The sequence below is a fragment of the Notothenia rossii genome, assembly GCF_949606895.1.
Source record: "Notothenia rossii genome assembly, chromosome: 1".
NCBI classification, from domain to species: Eukaryota; Metazoa; Chordata; class Actinopteri; order Perciformes; family Nototheniidae; genus Notothenia; species Notothenia rossii.
Window position 1 is genome coordinate 25789473 of NC_136912.1, and position 16826 is coordinate 25806298.

General features: G+C 38.8%; 1 protein-coding gene across 2 annotated transcripts in view; it reads right to left on the minus strand.

Moving 5' to 3' along the window:
* Positions 1 to 3149: 3149 nt before the first annotated feature.
* Positions 3150 to 16826, minus strand: part of tusc3 (tumor suppressor candidate 3) — a 90760-nt gene continuing 77083 nt past the window's right edge. For both annotated transcript variants that reach the window (XM_079681248.1, XM_079681247.1), the window contains exons 8-10: positions 15646 to 15720; positions 4934 to 5024; positions 3150 to 3368 (exon numbers count right to left, since the gene is read on the minus strand). In XM_079681248.1, coding sequence (XP_079537374.1) covers positions 3353 to 3368; positions 4934 to 5024; positions 15646 to 15720 — 182 coding nt within the window. In that variant the 3' untranslated portion in view covers positions 3150 to 3352. The remainder of the gene's footprint in view (positions 3369 to 4933; positions 5025 to 15645; positions 15721 to 16826) is intronic.

Consider the following 16826-nt stretch of genomic DNA (forward strand, 5'->3'; position numbering starts at 1 on the left):
AGAAAAATCTCATTGCACAGCAGTTTGTGAATGGCAAGCTCTGAGCAAGAGAAGGCTTACATCACTTGTAAAGGTCGAAAAATGCCTAATGCAAACCCTTTTATATACTGCACATCTTACAATGAGAAAGCACTGAAGAGGTGCTGTGACAGTGCAAAGCAACATCAGCAGGAGTGCCTGTTTAAAGGTTAAATCTAAGATGAAGGCACAAGTGTTGAAAGAGATAGAACGAGAATAATAATTAACTATTAAAGATGAAGAATTGGGAGCAACCTGCAGTCACCTCATTAATCTATATCTAGGGGAAAGCAAGATGAGTTTGTTGGATGTAAACAAGAAGCTCTAAAAGGGATAACAGAAAGGAGAAAGACGCTCCTGCAAAAGTTGCTATCAGTAATGTCTTCCATGACCCCTGCCAATGTCAATCCTGCTTTCACCATCCAAATCACAATTGGAATTCTTAGAATTTTTTGTTTCAGATCAAAGCATGGAAATAAACATTAGCGGATGCAAAAGAACAATAACAATGTGTCACACAGTACAAATGTATTCTTGAAAGGCTCCTTTTCTTTTGAATGTGTCCTTTTGTTATTCTAATTTGATTTTGGACCCAGTACGTTTTGAAGTAATATGGTCTGTGTTTACATTAGCAAGCATCACCAACTATCAGAGGCTCAGAGCTAACGCTGTACTGGAGAGAATATGTGTAAAAAAGCAGGAAATAAAAGGTACTCACCTTGTGATAAAACCATGAGAGAGAAAGCGTTTGAGCTCCACACTGTTTCAGAAATAATGCTTGATGTTGTTTGGAACATAATATGGAGTTTAATCACGGCAGCGTTTAGCTGAGTTTCTGCTGGTATAGACAGCCTTCTTTTCACAGAGCTCACTGCCTGCATGCGGACACTCCAAAGGGGCGTGGCCAGCAGCAGCTCGGTTACACTTAAAGGGCCAGTCCCAGAATCAGCACTTCTGTAACAGGGCTGAAATAGAGGGGTATGGGGCATGCTAAAATGGGTGATCTGTTTGGTATTTTGAGCAAAACACTTCAGAAACATGTTTTGTATAGATATCACCCTATAATATAGTGTTCAAATATAACATAATAGGTGAGCTTTAATCACCTATTAAATATATTTTAATATAAACTGCAAGCTCAGTTTGTAGCAGGGTGGCGTGTGGCGCAGTGGATAGAGGCTTGGTGTTTGGATCAAACCCCACTGCAGTCAGCATGTCGTTGTCTCCCTTGGCAAGACACTTCACCCCAAACTGCTCCTGTGGGGATTGCCCACAGTATTGAGTATGTAAGTCGCTTTGGATAAAAGCGTCTAACAAGTAACATGTAATGGAAGGGAGGTTTTTTTTACTTCAATACGTTCCTACATACCAGGAAGAGAGGGGTGGATAAATCTAACTTATAATAAAGTGTTTCCATTATTTTCTCTCATGTTACCTGCTCAGTCTGTGACTCTACGAGTATATTTTCTTAATTGAAAAACTAGCACTCCCATGCTATATAAATAAAGAACAGTTAATCAACTTATAGACAGCCTACAAGGAATACACTTTGTACATTAGTAGTGGCAAGCAGTCTAATTCAAATCTTTAATTAGTTTTACAAGATTTGTGCCTTAAATTAGCATGCAAGTGTGACTTTTTGAAGCAGTGGAGATTATTCTACATGTCATTGTGTCTTTTGTTCTACAGCTGCCCTATATCTAATATCCACATTGATTTAGCTCCATTTGCCGATACTTATCCCTCCCCGAAGGTGACATTTGTTCTGCTTATCTCCTCCCAACCGTAAAGGCCAACGGTTGAGCGGAAACAGATGGGAAATTCTGCTCATTCTTATATATTTAACTCCTTTATCTTTGCCTTAAAATATCCTAAAACAAAACAAAAAACATTATTCTGGGGTGATCAATAGGCTGTATATCTTATTACCCACTCAAAGTAAGGACGTCATTACCAAGCCTAAAGAGGGAAGCTGTTACAACCTATAATTATTTCTCATCTCTTACAAAGGGGCTATGTTTATTACTATCTTGTTGAACATTGTCATCCTAATTATATATCATTTCTCTGCAGAGAAATAGGGGGGAGCTCTTGGCAACCTTTGTGTTCCTTTTATTTCCTATATGTAGTGGCACATTAGTGGCAACACACTATTTAACAGTTCAATAGCCAACTGAATATTTTGCTTTTTAAAAAAGGTTCAGTATTTCCGGATGAATTACTGTATGAAACAGCAAGACAAGGAGCTATATCTGAAAGGGCTTTGCAGTTTTATTACAGTTCACTAAAAATTGGGAGTCTGACAGGGAATATTTTTATTACATTTTGCAAAACTGGTCTATCTGCAGATACATTTCTGCAACAGCCCACGCAAAGAAGGGTTACATAAATGGTTTCAATGCTCCAGCCCACTCAGTGTTTTAATGGGCAGTTCACAAGTGATAGAATTAGAAATGTATGTATTCTCTAAATGACCTATGCTTCTCAGATTCTGCAAGAAAGGTTACATCACTTGCTTTGGCCTTCTGTAAACTCAGCTCATGAGCTACTATTTTGCATTAAGGGATTTAAGATCAGTTTCGGTGAGGGGAAAAAGTAAATGTTCATTTAGTGCAAAGAAAAAGTAAGACCGTGACTTTGTTTAACATTCACAACTTTGAGAAAATGTATTTTCTTTGACATTCGGTCCCAAATGCAAGCAAATTTAGATGCCTAATGAACTCTCTTACAAAACAAGTAAATGCTGAAAATAACTTAGTCCAGGTCCTAAAAGTCTAAGACCAAAAGGTGTAAACATGCAGTGTAATAGAGAAGTAGCTTGGACCTGTGTGATAAATGACAGTCATATTTTAGCTTTATCAATTTAAAACTAGCCGCACCATGAAAAGAGTGTCACTTTGTAACTGGTAATAAGCCATTCTAATAACTAATCAAAGGAACTTTAATTATCTGTCCCTCGGTTCAACTTTCATCACATCTTTCCAACCTGCTGCTTCTCTTGACCAGCAACACAGTTTTTATAAATAACATTGAATATATGGATAACAAACAGAATTCCACAGACACAGGTATTATCTACTCACACAGAATATTCAACAACTAAAAGATAAAAAAGACAAAATACAAAGACATGTCAAACACCTTGATGTTCCAGTGTAAGAATTAATAATTTATTTTATTTTCAACTTGCAGATGTGATGGTAGGAGGAACACACTAAAAAAAGAAACTCCAGATTGAATATTGACGCTGCCTCCTCTTCAAGTATCTTCAACTCCTTTTCTCTTCAACTACCGACTGCTCACCATTCTCTGACCTCCTCTTCAGGTTTCTTCCTCACTTTATAAGGAAGCTAATAGACAGAGGATTAAAGGGAGAAGAGAAGAGAGTTGAAAAAAGAAGAGAGTTGAAACAAGAAGAGAGGAGAAACAAGAAGATAATAGGGAGTTATTTTTTCATGCAGAGGCTACCATAACAAACTAAAAACTGTGGCTAATGTAGATGACTGTTTCTAGAATCATGTAATCAGGCAAATTGCTAAGAAATGCTTCCTGAAGACCTGTCTTTACAATTCTGAGATGATGCTGACATCTTATTATAGTTTGTGTTACTAAACAGACCAAATGTTTAATGTTTCATATGAAACAATATTTAATAAAATTACTTCTGGGTTTTAAACCGGCTGGGTTATCTCAAAAAACAGCCACAACTTAGCTGCTCAAAAAATCTCATTTAACATTCTGTTTGGATACATTCAGTATCAAGCAGCAAAGAAGAAAGAGGCTCTCTCAAATCATTCATACCTCAAATACTGAAGGTTTTATGTTTCAATTTATGAGCCTCTAAATTTTAAATAATTTCCCCAAGGTTTCTTGAAATTAACGCTGTAATTTGGCCATTATAAGAACCATTAAGGTGTTCTTCGATCGGTACAGTTCTAATAAATCATTTCCAATTAATTGCTAGTGTAAACTAGAGGATATCTCAGTGTCTTGTGATTATAACTCAATGATTCCTGATGAAGTAACAAATGATTAATAATCTTAGGGTTAAATTGATGTTCTGTAATTGAAGACCCCCGTATTGTCAACACATGACAGTCATCTGGGATATTTGGAAGAAAACTAATTTATGAACCGAAGATAAGGCAATACCAGTTTCATACCAAAACTTAACTCACTATCAAAGTCACTCAACAATAATCATTGAACCTTAAGCCCCTCCACTGAGGTGGCACAGTGTAATTTGGTCCAATTCCAAGCCACAACAGGGTTAAAGCCCCCCAGGATAGTAAATGATATGCCTCAGTAAAGTGCCCGCAAAATCACAAATCGCTTCCAGCTCCAGAAGTGAAGCTGGAGCTGTTCTGGTGTTGCTGTAATATCTTACAGCTGCTTCATTGGCGATGAATTGGACCCAGGCTCTGAGGACTTGTAGAGTGTTTTCTGTCATACATTAAATCTTATTTTATGTAGTGGTGACCTTTAGTTCAAAGTGGAAACCAAATTGCTGCTGTTCTAGCTCACTAAGCTGAAGCGCTTTAGTGTCTGAACACATTTACTGTATGATGACCTAAGAAAAACATCCATGATTTCTAATATTCAGTGCAACAAAGTCAGACTGCAAATCTCTGTTGAGGTTTTGGCACATTGTTCTCGAGAAAAAACACAATGGCGCTGTGGCTTGTAATTTTGTAGGCGGTGTTTCCAATCGAACAGCTGTCTACGGATCAATGAAATAATGGGAATGGATGGATCCGCTTTTGGCCTGGATGTTTGCCCTGCGTCTGCAATAACTTCCCAGCGATTTCATGTCAACTTTAGTGACTTTAAGAGTTATTGTATATTGTGTTTGAGTAAGCTGGGTGAAACTTGTGTGAGCATCTGTGCAGTGGTACTGTATGGTTGCTATAGTTACCTGTAGGGGTACCCATGGTACTTGGACCTGAAAATGGAAAGCAGGAAGCTGAAGAAGAACACCACCAGGCCAAGGCCAACCAGGCAGATGACTGGAAAGAGAAACACACACACACACACACACACACACACACACACACACACACACACACACACACACACACACACACACACACACACACACACACACACACACACACACACACACACACACACACACACACACACACACACACACACACACACACACACACACACACACACACACACACACACACACACACACACACACACACATAGTTAATAGAGTTTCAAGTTAAAAAAAACGACATGAAGAAATGGTGACTTGATCTCTAACAGTTATGTAACAACGTTTTTATAACTACACTTGATGCTTTCTAATTTAAATATATTCCCAACCGTTCACTGGTCATGCAGACAACCTGATATATTCATAATATTTATTAGACAATGGCCTGTGAGAAATATTGAATACTGGCTAAAGGCAACCATTTAAATCACTTCATGCTCATTATAACCGCTGACGACACTCTCTCCGTTTGATCTCAGTTCAAATTGAATTTGCTTGCAGGGTTTGACATGGTACACACTGAAAGCATCCTCGTATCTTCATGTTCACACACACACAAACGGACACATAATCACCAACAAAGGACCTACATACACACGACCAAATGATGAGAAAAATTCACATTTGACATTTCTTATGTTTGTATGTCTCACCTGTGTTGTTGTATGAATTGCTCAACAAGGAGCACCTATCTGGGGTAGGAAGAGTTTAAAAGCTCCTGTTCCAGGGGAGAACTCACACTGTTTTGTTTTCATGTCTGTATGTAAATAAATTCAATGGCTTTAATTGTTTTTAAAAAGCTGTCTCCTGTGGTAAATGTGGGTCAGTTGCAGAGTTTTGTTAGGCCCTAGGGCAGCCTAAGGGCGGGGGATAAATAGTATGCTGGTGTAAACGATATCCAAAACATAAACTTTTGCTCCTCATCAAGCCAAAAACTTTTAATATTTACCTTTATTAGGCAATCCCTCAACCTATGTGACGTTGCCCCTTTCTCATTATCAACCCCGCTGTGCTGCAGAAAATAGTTTTTGCAAGTATTATCCTCTTATTTCCTCAGTGGCTATTCTAAAGTGAAATATACATAAGCATGATCTTTAATCTGCAGAGGAATTGTAAGTGGCTATGTGTGGGCGTGTGTGCACAAACTCACACACCCTCATGTAGCAGCTAATCCTTGAGAGGCAATGTGTTAAATTAAACTGTCACCACCGACTGATATTGTTAATCAGGGATTAGGAAGAGGACCTGTCCTGGAGCCTAAATAGTGAGATATGTGCTTGTTCTCGTTTTCTCTCTCTCTCTGTGTGTGTGTGTGTGTGTGTGTGTGTGTGTGTGTGTGTGTGTGTGTGTGTGTGTGTGTGTGTGTGTGTGTGTGTGTGTGTCATTGTTCAGTGTCAGCTCCAACAAGACTGTTCTCTTTTCTTGTTCTTTAAACCTAAATCTAGTATTTACAATGTGTTTATATTTGTTTACATGCCCACCGGAACCCCGAGGCATTACCAACAGATCAATGCAAAATCAACCCATACAGGACTTCTCTTTCTACATATTAAGTGTTAGACATTAGAATTGACTATTCCTGTCTGTCACATACTCTTTTGTCTGTCACATAAGTGGCGCAAGTTGCGCAACTGATGTGGTATTGCGCTAAACGGAAATAATTTTGAACGGACAGTTTGACTGGAGAGATTTAGATTTGCCGGTCTTCAGCATATTTTACCGGTCGTAGTCCGGTAATTACCGGCTAACGGGAACTCTGACACACGTACACAAACATGCTCACACAACTCAGGGGCTGTACTGTGTGTATGCATGTGTGTGTCAGGGTTTCCGCTAGGATCTTTTCTTGCATACAACTATTTTTTAAATCAATAAAATCATTTTCTAAATCCATAAAAGCATTTCAATTAATATTGGGAGTCATGTCGTTACTTTGTTGAGAATGTGGCCATGTAATAAGCGGGATAATGTACACATTGCATAATGTGCCTTCATGCCGATCTAGTGTGGCGTTATATTTGTGCCTCTATCCTGAGCACGCAATAAAACATGTTGAGCATAGCAAATGCGATTGAGCGCACACTTGAACATTTTTGAGCACAGAGAAATATATTTTCTCTCAAAAAACTCCTGCTCCGTGCGCAAGCAGACCGCTGTACGCGCTCTCTCTCCCTCGCTCGACCTCTCCACCCTGTATGCGCTCAGCTTTGCCTGCGCTCGCTCAAGTTGTCACAGCGTTACAAATGTGCCACAAAACCAATCAATCGGAGAACTCGAGAAGATCAATTCTGATTGGTTGGTCCAGTCCAGCACCATGTAGACAGAAGAGTTGCGACAGCGGAAGTCCAAAAGGCTTGATCGTCATGTGGTTCATGGAGACTCAGAAAGTTCCCGGAGTTGTGGCGGGCCATTTGAATCACGATTTGAATGCATTAATAACAGGATAGAAATGTAATTTTTGGTAGTTAGTGGTCAATAAAGGTTTTGATTTGCAATATGTACAGAACATATCGATATGTGTATGTAGTTACATCAATGTGTTTTTGTTTTTTTTCTAAGTAAAATGTGCTAATATTTGAGGATTAAGACAAAATAAGAAGTACTTTATTGATACCAATTGTGGAAATGTTTATGCTGCAGCAGCAAAAGACAAGGCATTGTACATTAGACAGTTAAAAGACTAGAATTAAACAATCAAAAATGTAAACATCTTAAATAGAAATAAAATAGCATTACAAAAAGTAGAAAATATATAGATAGTGTGAACAGCTATCTTACCTGTTAACATACATGTTAGGCTAACGTTGCCTTGGTTACAGAGCCTGTTACTGTTGTTTATTGCTTTGAATTATTTAAAACAAATATTATCTTCTTAAACTTGTATGGTAGTCAAGAACATCACATCCTTATTGATATATTTAGAAGGAGGGGATGGAAAGGAAGGTTTCAAAATTCTGATTAGAATCATTTCTACCATTTCTTTAATTCATGGTAGTTTCAGTAATCCCCTTGTAATAAGGACATAAGTAATCTAAATGACTAATGTAATCTTTATGACTTTCAGAAAGGACAGGAGACCGACAGGTGCCTATCAATGATTGTCAACTGACAGCACAATGAGTCAAAGGACTAGCAGCAGCAGCAACAGCATGAAGATGTTAAATGTGTTGTTTTAGGAACATCCATTGTAAATATGGATGGAATTCAATAAACATTGAATAGCATGTCATGCAGTTTGTCTGTGCCTTTTCTTCCGTGTTGTCCTGGCATATAGTCTCCCCTATGGTTTGCTGTTCTGCCTGGGGATGCTCCAAGCGCTCAGAGAAAGGAGTATGAATGTATGGCTTCCCCACTGACACAGAGAGGAGGAAAGAATGGCCGGCTCAAGTCAGCAGGAGCAATTTAACCATCACAAAAGACAACAACAGCAACAACATATGTGAGGTAATCATATTTTTCAAACGAAGACCACACCATTGGGAAGCTTAACGTCTGTTTAATGAAAATAAGGAACAGGGAGAGGCTTGCAAAACTCTGGGAGTTGAGACTCAGGTGCAGGGTGAGGGTCTCATTGCAGGTCTTCAGGCTCCATTGAATCCCCTTGGGGTTCTTGTGCTGAAAGAGGAAGACAAAGACAGGAGAAAGGGTTAGATATACAACCTATAGGATGGGAACTGGCTGGCCTATTTGAAACTTACCGCTTTTCACTCTCACTTAAGTCCCTCTCCTTTTGACATCAACCCAACATCAGCTGAGCTGCAACATAATACAGACAGGTAATAATCAACAGAATCACAAGGACATAATATGACTGATAAAAACACTCACCCATAAGTTACGTTTTTGTTTACTGTTTGGAAGTCTCAAATGTGCACTCTAAATCCATATCAATAGCAATGTATCACAAAAATAGCTCTCTTCCTTATTATTGTGTAACGTTAACTATATTATGCTAGCTTGAACTCCAAAATTGATATCCTCATTTCACCACCTCCACCCACTACAATCACACGCCCCAATGTTATATTGAACTAATATGTAACTCCTTCCACCCCGGATAAAAGCACGTTAAGAAGCCCTTTCTCTCTAATTCCACAACGTTGGACGGAATAACATTAAGAGAACGGATTAATAGGCTGTTCATGGTTAACGTGTGTTGCTAACTTTATCCGGCCCTAGCCTAATCTGAAAATTAACGCAAGCTCTGCTATGCCCATTGTAGAACAGGAAACAGAAGTTGGTCCAGGTTCTGGTCAACCCAAAATTGTGATAGAGAGAGAAACATGTTTTGTCATTCTGCCACCTCTAATGCTTACAGCAAGTAATCAATACCTCAGAAGGGTTCATGTACATGTAGGCTACGGTTTGTTAGCTGTTTGCTTAAACTACCCCTGTAGCTATGTTGCCGGCTAGCAAACTCAGGCATTGCAAACAATAACGTGATATCAGAAAACTAGAAATGTATAACTCACCTGACACTGTGGCGTGCTATTCTCTTCATTCGAGTCTGTCATGTCCTGTAAATGTCAACGATGGATGTGTAATAAGAACGTCAACAGCCTGATGGCAACCGAAAATCCCTCTCTCATCTCAGATAGAAGATATGATTGGAGACGACCAGCCAATCAGAATTGATCTTCTCGAGTTCTCCAATTGGTTGGTTTTGTGGAGCATTTGTAACGCTGTGACAACTTGAGCGAGCGCAGGCAAAGCTGAGCGCGCACAGGGTGGAGAGGTCAAGCGAGCGAGGGAGAGAGAGCGCGTGCAGCGGTCTGCTTGCGCACGGAGCAGGAGTTTTATGAGAGAAAATATATTTCTCTGTACTCAAAAATGTTCAAGTGCGCGCTCAATCACATTTTCTATGCTCAACATGTTTTATTGCGTGCTCAGGATAGAGGCACAAATATAACGCCATAATCTAGATCCCTCCACAAAAAAAAGAAGAAGAACCGGCTTGTTCGCGGGCGAGAACCGGCTCCCGTCGTTCACTTAAAAGAGCCGGCTCTTTACCGATACATCACTAGTGTGAATGTGTGTGACATTGTCTTAGAGTCTTGATTGAGAGCACTGCATATTTCAGTGTCTCCAGGGAGAGCCCTTGTGGCCCCGTGTTTCCTGAGTTGCTACATCTACATATGTGCCGGGGATTACGTGAGCGACAGAACGTCTGTGTATCTTCATTAGGTATAGTGGGATGTATTTCCCACAGCTCATCAGTTATGACTGAGAGGTATCTCAGTATGCTTCCATGGATAATGACACTCCCGATACACACATGCGCTAAGCATGCTAATGAACGTGATTTATGACCTTGGCGAAATGACAAGTTGTTAAAAGCTGAATGATTTCCCTCAGTGACAAAGGTGGTAATCCCTCTTTTGACTGAATGACTTGGCTCAATTCAAATCCTGATATATTAGAATGGTAAGAAATAAATGTACATTTCCCGGGAAGCCAATAAACATATTAAGTTAAGCCTACCTCATTAAGAGGACAAATATGAAGAGATATTGGGAGGCTAAATGGTTCTTCACAGTTTATTCTTTTGATTATTAACCGGTTTCAAGACGCATTAAGTGTCTCAGCCTCAGGTTATTTTGGGGTCATCCTGGATTTAATTTAGACTTCTCTAAGTTTCCATTATGTTATATCATAAAGGAGATATGGTAATTTGTGCGGTCACAAGCTTTATAACCATCTACTCTGTAATTTTCTTTTCACTTTTCCTGACACTTTATTTTAACCCCCAAAACCCGGCTTCATGTTTCACTTGTATTCACTTTCACGTAGCTTTTGTGTAAGTCAAGGGCTAAGGTTAACTAACTCCCCCCCCAGAGCCAATACTATTGCAAAGTCATTTTGTAACTTCATTTACTAGTTCAGTAACTCCCTTGCTGAGAAAGAGTGTGTGCGCTTTGATTTGTATATGCCCATGGAAGCAGAAGATAACTTCCTGTGGCTGCACTCGGCAGTATGGAAGCTATATGCCAAGGATTTAACGCCCACATTCAGTGATTATACTACCATTCACACCTAATCCCCTTCGATATTACTGACAGACGACTATTCGCTATGATGCTTTACAATTCATTTATTTCATTTGTGTGTCCATGTGTGTGTGTGACTGTTAGCGCAGTGACCGTGGTGTGTGGGATATAACACGGTTTATTCCATTCAATCTTCTGTCTGGATACTGTGTTTGCTTTACGTAACAGGTTTGTGTAAGCATTAGTATGCTTGCACTGCGGTGAAATTCAATATGCATGATGTGTTTTCTTCCATGTTTTTGAATTAGCAGGTGGAATTTACACATAGAAAGAGGTTAAATTAAAATAGCTAACATATTTGAAATAGATTTTTCTTCATGTAAGAAGAGAAGGAATGGAAAGGGCAAGTTAGAGTGAGGTGGAGGATAAAAGGAGCATAATAGATGAGTCCTGTGAACATGTGATATGTAAGCCTTAAACAGGTGACATTATGGGAGCACGTTTTCCTGCATGTCTAAGATATATGTCGATGACGTGTGAGTGTTCTTCTTTCAGACTGGAACAAGTCTTGAGGTAGTTATAAAGTAATTACCATTTTAATTGCCAAGCTTTGACATCTCAAAGACGAAGTAGAACAAAAACTTGATAATCTTGCCTCTAGATTTGATAAGTGTGTGTACTCATGTGTGTGTGCATGATTTTGTGGTCCCTTAGAGGCAATTGAGGGGCTTCTGGAGTTGCTTTTTCATCACACCCTCTCTAATTAAAATCCACTTGTGTGTAACTGTATCTCCCTGTTTGAGGTAATTATCAGTATGGGCCATCTAATATCCAAGTCCCCTTATCATAATCTACTGTAGAGATTATGCAGAAACTCTGCTTGGGCAGCAAAGGAAAAGGTTGAAAGCAATCATTTGTCATTAGTGTGGTTAAAGGACCACCTCCCATATTTCTAATGATTAACTGTGCTCATCACTTCCACACCAGACTCATCAGGAACAATCTAAATCACAAAATATCTACATTTTTATTGGTGTATACAAGAAATGACAGCACATGTAGCATTTTCAAATGATGTGAAATGTCTACTTCTGTGTCTGTAAATGTATGTAATCAAATTCACAACTTTGGCTACTAGTGATCACACTTAACCCTTGTGTTGTGTTCGAAAGCTGTCTACGTTCATGGTGTTCTCATGATTTATCTCAGTCCACGACATTCAAAAATAATGACTATCATCCAATATTGTTTTAACTACATCACTAATGCATTATGCATTCACAACCTCACAATCATGTTGTCATTTTGTCATTGATGGCCCCAAAACACATATTTCTAAATAAAAAATAGGATTAAATTCACTCATTATATTCCCTATAGTGAAGACAGTGGATAATTATGTTATCTGACTGTAATAGACTAATATTAGAATACCCCCCCAAAAAAGTTTTTACAACTTTATATTATTAACTTTAGTTCCAATAAAAAAAACTAGAGGGTAGTTATTATATAATTTTAACTTGAACATAAGGGTGAAAAAAAAAAAGTTTTAATTGTTTTTGCATTGGCATTTGTTTAGTTGAACCATCTGTCTGTCAATGTCTATCAATGGCTAACGCCCACATTGGTTGCAGCTTCATTGCCACACTTTGCCTCCAAAACCCCATCCCGAACTTCCAGAAGCTTAGGAGGCCAATTGGTGCGTCAAACAAGATTCTTTCATCATGTTGTGATATCAAAGGGATTCAGCTTCAGTGTAAAACAGGTACAGAATACATCTGTTTCTGAGACTCACCTTCAGTGTAATCAGTGAAGTGCAAATCTACCACTCACTGTTTCTGTGGCTGATTGGGCATTGTGCTGGACTGACTCAGTCAGGTTTGCATATATAATCATTCTCCTCTCAAGCAACAGGAACAAGGACAGAGCCTTCTGCTGCAGTGGCCCCTGACTTCGGATTGCTCTGCCTGAACAGTTTAGGAATGCATCCTTAGTTTTTAGGAAACACACATTTTTTAAACATACTCTGAATAACACCTGTTAAATATTTTTTAGCTACCAGTGCCTGTGCTTGGAATGTTGTTCATTCTCCTGTCTTACGTTCTGCTTTTTTTTATTTAGTATCCTGTATAATGGGGCTTTGGGTGAAGAAAGCACACTACAAATACAATGTATGATTCATATTTTTGAATGAATAAAAACGGCTATACACTATAGGTAGTTAAGAGAACATTTTATAAATGAGTGACGTTTTGAAAAAGGAGAACATAAACAAAATGAAAAGAGTAGAGATAATTATCTCTTGACAAACAACACATAATATGCATATGTTTATGAGCTTCTACTGTACAAGTGGGATTTTAATCATTTTCATTTGAAGAGCTGATCTGCTGCCTTGAGTGCTGGTGAGTATTTTTCATTACTTTATGTGCATGACAATGTGTCAATTCTTGTGATTAGCATGTTGATTACATTTATTTTTACCATACATTAAATGATGTACCTATGGTTTTAAATACATTGCTCCCAATTGAACATTGAACAAGTATTCTTACTACTTTCTGAGTAAGAGTCACACAAAGGCCTCAGGGTTCAGCTGAAAGGGAGCCTTAGGGTGTTTCTCAATGTCGAGGAAGGCTGCTCCAGAGCCACTATTTCAAGGATGCTACGTCATCGAGTCCCACCGAAAGACTGTTCCAATGTCCAGGATGCTTGGAATTCTACCAAGGCCGGCGTCCTTTGTTGCGGGAAATTTCGAGGCTGCACATGTGTATCCTCCGCAGTCTTAAAATCCCCACAATGCTTTGCGCACGGACCACTTTCCCAAATCTTTGGCGAAAATCGCGCTCCATTTAAGGCGGGGCCTCGCATATGACGCACACCTGCGCACCTGTTAGCCTGTTCCACTATTCTTCATTTTCCGAGGCTAGGAAGGATTCTTGCATCGATTCTGAAGGACCTGACTCGAAGGGACTTGTCCTACCAAGGAAGCTTCCACGACATTGAGAAACACCCTTAGAGCTAATTTAGATGCGAGTCATTGCTTAATTTTGAGGCCTTGATAAATAAATAAGCTTGTTGGAATCCACTGAATGTAACCTTAAAGCTCTCCAAATATGGTTGGTTAGTAGTTGCATCACTATTTATAGTAAATCAGCTGTTGTTTTTTTAGCTATATAATAATTTAGTTTGATTTCTATGATTCTCCCAGCACTCTGTGCAGGTGGTATTTGTGAATATTAAGAATAACTTTGATCTGTTCATCAGAATAAATTCAAAGGCTGTGCAGTCAATCTGAGCATATTAGATAACCAACTGTGAATGGTCGATATAGTAACTTGACTAATTTCATACAAACTAAATAATTTAGAGGTCAATTAGAAACCAGAATATTCCGACAACCCTACATAAAACTATCTGCTAGTTAAAGTTTATTAAGCATCAAGATACACTAAGCACATCTAACTTAGGAAGTTGTGATTTCAGAGGCAGTTATATCATTGACAACATATGAATACACCTCACACTAATGAAAGCACTGCAATGATGGTTCAGTTAAACATGGTTTGTGTGCGTGAGTACTTGTTTACGCACGCCTGCACCCACATTAGCAAACCTGTTAAAAAGAACTCTTGATATTTGTAATGGCACACATTCCAGAGTTTTCTTTGCTCTTTCATTAGAAAGATAGATCTAATAAATAGAAATCAAATCACCTCAAAGTAGCATGTGAAGAATTCAAACACTACGGTGCAATTTCTGAACCCATATAGAAAGTGCATCTTATTACAAGTTCTTAAATAGTATTTCCGTGTGCCTACTGTTCAAGTGTCAAGGCGTGAATTACAGTACGCTCAGAAACTAGGACGTCTTCCGAAAAAGCACAGTAGAGTGAGCACAAAGCATCAGAGGCAGCTCTAAAGACATCCGTCTTATTCAGTATAGCCTGGAGCGGGTGGGAAGACAGGTGATGACATTTTATTTTCTTTCGATCAAGGGTTGCAGCAAGGGGCCTTGTAAAGAAATAAGTGCTTATTAGGTTGGTGAGTGCAAGTCAAATCTTGAAGAAGGAAAATCCTCTCAGCACTTGCAGTAAGTATGACAGATAAGTTCCAGAGCGGATAATCGTTTCCTCTTTTAATGTTGCAGTTAGATCACAAGACATCATCAAGGCCAAACTGCAAACAGCAGCCGAATGAATTTTCTTGTTAATACCTCTTGAATGTGACTATAGGACATTTTAATTACTAAACACATATATGTGAATAATATCTGTGGGTGAATGTGTAACTCATTAACCTCTCCAACTCCAGAACTACCTCTTCAAACACATATTTCAATGCATACACATTGGATGCAGCAAGAAGTAATAACATACCTGAATAGATATAACACCCGCCACAACACACACACACACACACACACACACACACACACACACACACACACACACACACACACACACACACACACACACACACACACACACACACACACACACACACACACACACACACACACACACACACACACACACACACACACACACACACACACACACACACACACACACACACACACACACACACACACACACAAAAATTATGTAAAAAACTAAAACTTTGCTATACTTACTTCTCCTCTTGCCAACATCTCCCTTGGAGGTGGCAGCCTCATTTAGCAGCACCATCCCCATGGTGATTGCAGCATCTGGGACAAGGTTGTCAAGGAAACACCCTTGCATACAGGCGAGAGAGAAACTGGAAGTACACACTGCCCAGAGGAGAACTGCTTGACACACACATGCACTTACAAATACGCACATTTGAACATAGAAGCACTCAATCAGATTAGCGAGACCATCCGTCACTAGTACTCTGACAGCACTAAGTATATTTAAAGGGTGTGGACAAAATGACATGAAAAACTGAAATGGCTGAGGCTAGTGGTTTACTACTATACACCACAGATGGTCTGGAAGTCTGACGTAAAGTCCTAACGTGGAAAAAACTTGGAAACTACAAATAAAACATGTTGTATTATATCGCTTAAAGCACTCAAACAACCCATCGATTTCTGTTTCCTAGATGATGTTCGGAATTAGGGGGGACTCACTTCAATTGTTTGAGTTGGGAGCTAATTCTTCCAACAGATTGCGCTATCACCTGAATGCAGCACAATCGTTCTATCTTGCAATGTTAACAAAGGTATAACATAGAAAACTGAGCCAAAAACGTATCTCTGTGGCAGATGTATTAAACATAAAGCAATACAATACAAGGGCTCAGCGAGTAACTATTAATAATAATCGAGTTGTGTTGAGACTGTATTGCACTTAAACTTAAATGTTAATAAGAAGCACTTCCCTGAAATGTCAATTTACTTTTATGTGTTCTAATATAATTATAAAGAAAGGAGAAACTGTGCTTTATAAATGAATCAAACAGTGTTATGCTGCAATAGAAAACATTTCAGGAAAACCAAACCAACACATTATTTTTTTATTGTAATCTGCACTGATTTGGTCTCATCCTTGGTATATAATAAATTATAATAGATTCCCAATTTAATGTAAGTTTTAAATGCCCTCACAGTGTGGGGATATCAAAGCAACTCTGCAGATATAATAACAGTAGCACACAGTAGTAAACAAGGTCAAACAAATGACTCTTGCCAGAGCGGATTCTGAATCTTAAATCTGAATCTCTTTGAGAATGATAATGTAATTGCCGCAGAGATAAAAAAAAAAAACAGCCAAGTTTTTGTGACAAAAAGTCACTTTTAATGTGTGAAGGTTAGATATGTTTTGTACTTCT